At 49.3% G+C, this 2,960-nt stretch overlaps 1 protein-coding gene across 1 annotated transcript; it reads left to right on the top strand.

Annotated features, from left to right (window-relative positions):
- Nucleotides 1-274: 274 nt before the first annotated feature.
- On the top strand, nucleotides 275-2,475 carry LOC123738995 (C-type lectin domain family 4 member E-like; the record flags this gene model as incomplete). The annotated part of the gene is made up of 4 exons (XM_045713579.1): nucleotides 275-722; nucleotides 1,712-1,848; nucleotides 1,944-2,053; nucleotides 2,343-2,475. Coding segments are annotated over 4 exons (828 nt in total), but the record flags the coding sequence as incomplete, so codon positions are not given.
- Between the last annotated feature and the right edge of the window lie 485 nt (nucleotides 2,476-2,960).

Below are 2,960 nucleotides of genomic sequence, written 5' to 3'. Positions count from 1 at the left end.
GAGACCAGCTACAGACCAGTTACAACACCCTGACCAAAGAGAGAGACCAGCTACAGACCAGTTCCAACACCCTGACCAAAGAGAGAGACTAGCTACAGACCAGTTCTAACACCCTGATCAAAGAGAGAGACCAGCTACAGACCAGTTCCGACACCCTGATCAAAGAGAGAGACCAGCTACAGACCAGTTCTAACACCCTGACTGAAGAGAGAGACCAGTTACAGACCAGATACAACACCATGACCAAAGAGAGAGACCAGCTACAGACCAGTAACAACACCCTGACTGCAGAAAGAGACCAGCTGCAGACCAGATACAACACCCTGATCAAAGAGAGAGACCAGCTACAGACCAGATACAACACCCTGACCAGAGAGAGAGACCAGCTACAGACCAGTTACCACACCCTGACCAAAGAGAAAGACCAGCTACAGACCAGCTACAACACCCTGACCAGAGAGACCAGCTACAGACCAGTTACAACACCCTGACCAAAGAGAGAGACCAGCTACAGACCAGTAACAACACCCTGACCAAAGAGAGAGACCAGCTACAGACCAGTAACAACACCCTGACTGCAGAAAGAGACCAGCTACAGACCAGCAACAACAGCCTGACCAAAGAGAGAGTCCAGCTACAGACCAGTAACAACAGCCTGACCAAAGAGAGAGACCAGCTACAAAAAGACACAGAATGTCTGAAACAATCTTTAGTTCAGAAAGGTGAGTGAAATTGGCTAATGATTGTTCTGTTCAGTTCACATGCTCCTCCCAGAGTGCTAAGAGCCTTGGCGTGACCCTGGACAACACCCTGTCGTTCTCCACCAACATCAAGGCGGTGACCCGATCCTGTAGGTTCATGCTCTACAACATTCGCAGAGTACGACCCTGCCTCACACAGGAAGCGGCGCAGGTCCTAATCCAGGCACTTGTCATCTCCCGTCTGGATTATTGCAACTCGCTGTTGGCTGGGCTCCCTGCCTGTGCCATTAAACCCCTACAACTCATCCAGAACGCCGCAGCCCGTCTGGTGTTCAACCTTCCCAAGTTCTCTCACGTCACCCCGCTCCTCCGCTCTCTCCACTGGCTTCCAGTCGAAGCTCGCATCCGCTACAAGACCATGGTGCTTGCCTACGGAGCTGTGAGGGGAACGGCACCTCCGTACCTTCAGGCTCTGATCAGGCCCTACACCCAAACAAGGGCACTCCGTTCATCCACCTCTGGCCTGCTCGCCTCCCTACCTCTGAGGAAGCACAGTTCCCGCTCAGCCCAGTCAAAACTGTTCGCTGCTCTGGCACCCCAATGGTGGAACAAGCTCCCTCACGACGCCAGGACAGCGGAGTCAATCACCACCTTCCGGAGACACCTGAAACCCCACCTCTTCAAGGAATACCTGGGATAGGATAAAGTAATCCTTCTAACCCCCCTTAAAAGATTTAGATGCACTATTGTAAAGTGGTTGTTCCACTGGATATTATAAGGTGAATGCACCAATTTGTAAGTCGCTCTGGATAAGAGCGTCTGCTAAATGACTTAAATGTAAATGTAAATGTAATGCCACGTACGGCAATTCAACTTACATTAAAGGAAATATGTGAGAAAAAAACTGACTTCCAAACCGTCCATTAGTTAGTGTCTTCCTTGTGTGTCTGATTGATACTTAATTCAATGTTGTATTAAAGTGACTAAAGCAAGAAATGTTCAACTTACAGTGTGTCCTCAAGGATGGAAGAAGCTTGGTAGCAGTTGTTACTACGTCTCTACTGAGTACAAATCCTGGGAGGAGAGCAGACAGGACTGCAGAAATAGAGGAGCAGACCTGGTGGTTATCAAAAGCGAAGACGATCAGGTGTGTGTGTGAGGTAGAGAGAAAAAAAGAGAGAGAGAGATAACGAGCAGTAATGGCTGTGTATTAACAATGTTGTCTCTCTTCTACTACTACAGACATTTGTCAATTGGTTATGCGGGGTAAAGAACTATGTCTGGGTTGGTCTGACTGACTCTGTTACTGAGGGGACCTGGAAATGGGTGGACGACACACCACTGACCACACAGTAAGACATTCATGAATTCTGTGTCACTATGACATCACTGTCTGGAGAAGTAGGCTCAGAGTGGACAGTCTGATTCTATGTGTTGTTTCTTCTACAGGTATTGGAACAGTGGACAGTCTGATTCTATGTGTTGTTGCTCCTACAGGTATTGGAACAGTGGACAGCCTGATTCTATGTGTTGTTTCTACTACAGGTATTGGAACAGTGGACAGCCTGATTCTATGTGTTGTTGCTCCTACAGGTATTGGAACAGTGGACAGTCTGATTCTATGTGTTGTTTCTTCTACAGGTATTGGAACAGTGGAGAACCTAATGGTGGCGTGGCTGAGAACTGTGTGTATTTCTACTCGTGGTCATCAGACACAGGAGCTTGGTGGGACTATGACTGTTCCTATCAATACAGATGGATCTGTGAGAAGTAGGATTATCCTTGGTCGTCTCTCTGTACTGCTAACTATTATACTCCTTGGTCGTGTCTCTTCGCGGCAAAGAGGGGACAACTCGCTGGCACCAAGTTTTTCTGTAGCACCAAACCCCCATCAGGATGTTAACCAACAGTTTGGCTCCAGTACCAGAGGTGGACGGTGGGGAAGCGGTTCTTTGCTGCTACCGCATCTGGGTCCCGCCCGACTGATTCCCCTGGGGGGAAGAAGGGGTGTCCGACCTAGGAGTACGTCCCCAGTGGCAGACAGGGGGTCAGCCAACAGTTCACACCGTGTCCTGGCCTGCCTCCTCTCGGGTGGACCCCCGTGCCAAAGCTCTCCCCTCAGCACTTTTCACAAGAAACTGAGACAGGAAGACCTATTTCCTGTCGTCACCAAGCACTGTTTCCTAGTCCCATTGTTTTACCACTGCCCGTTTGTCATACAAAGTCTTTGTCACATCCAGGCGTCTTGCCGAGGGCACA

This window comes from Salmo salar, unplaced genomic scaffold (genome assembly GCF_905237065.1).
Source record: "Salmo salar unplaced genomic scaffold, Ssal_v3.1, whole genome shotgun sequence".
Taxonomy (NCBI): domain Eukaryota; kingdom Metazoa; phylum Chordata; class Actinopteri; order Salmoniformes; family Salmonidae; genus Salmo; species Salmo salar.
This window is presented reverse-complemented; position numbering and strand designations above follow the sequence as displayed.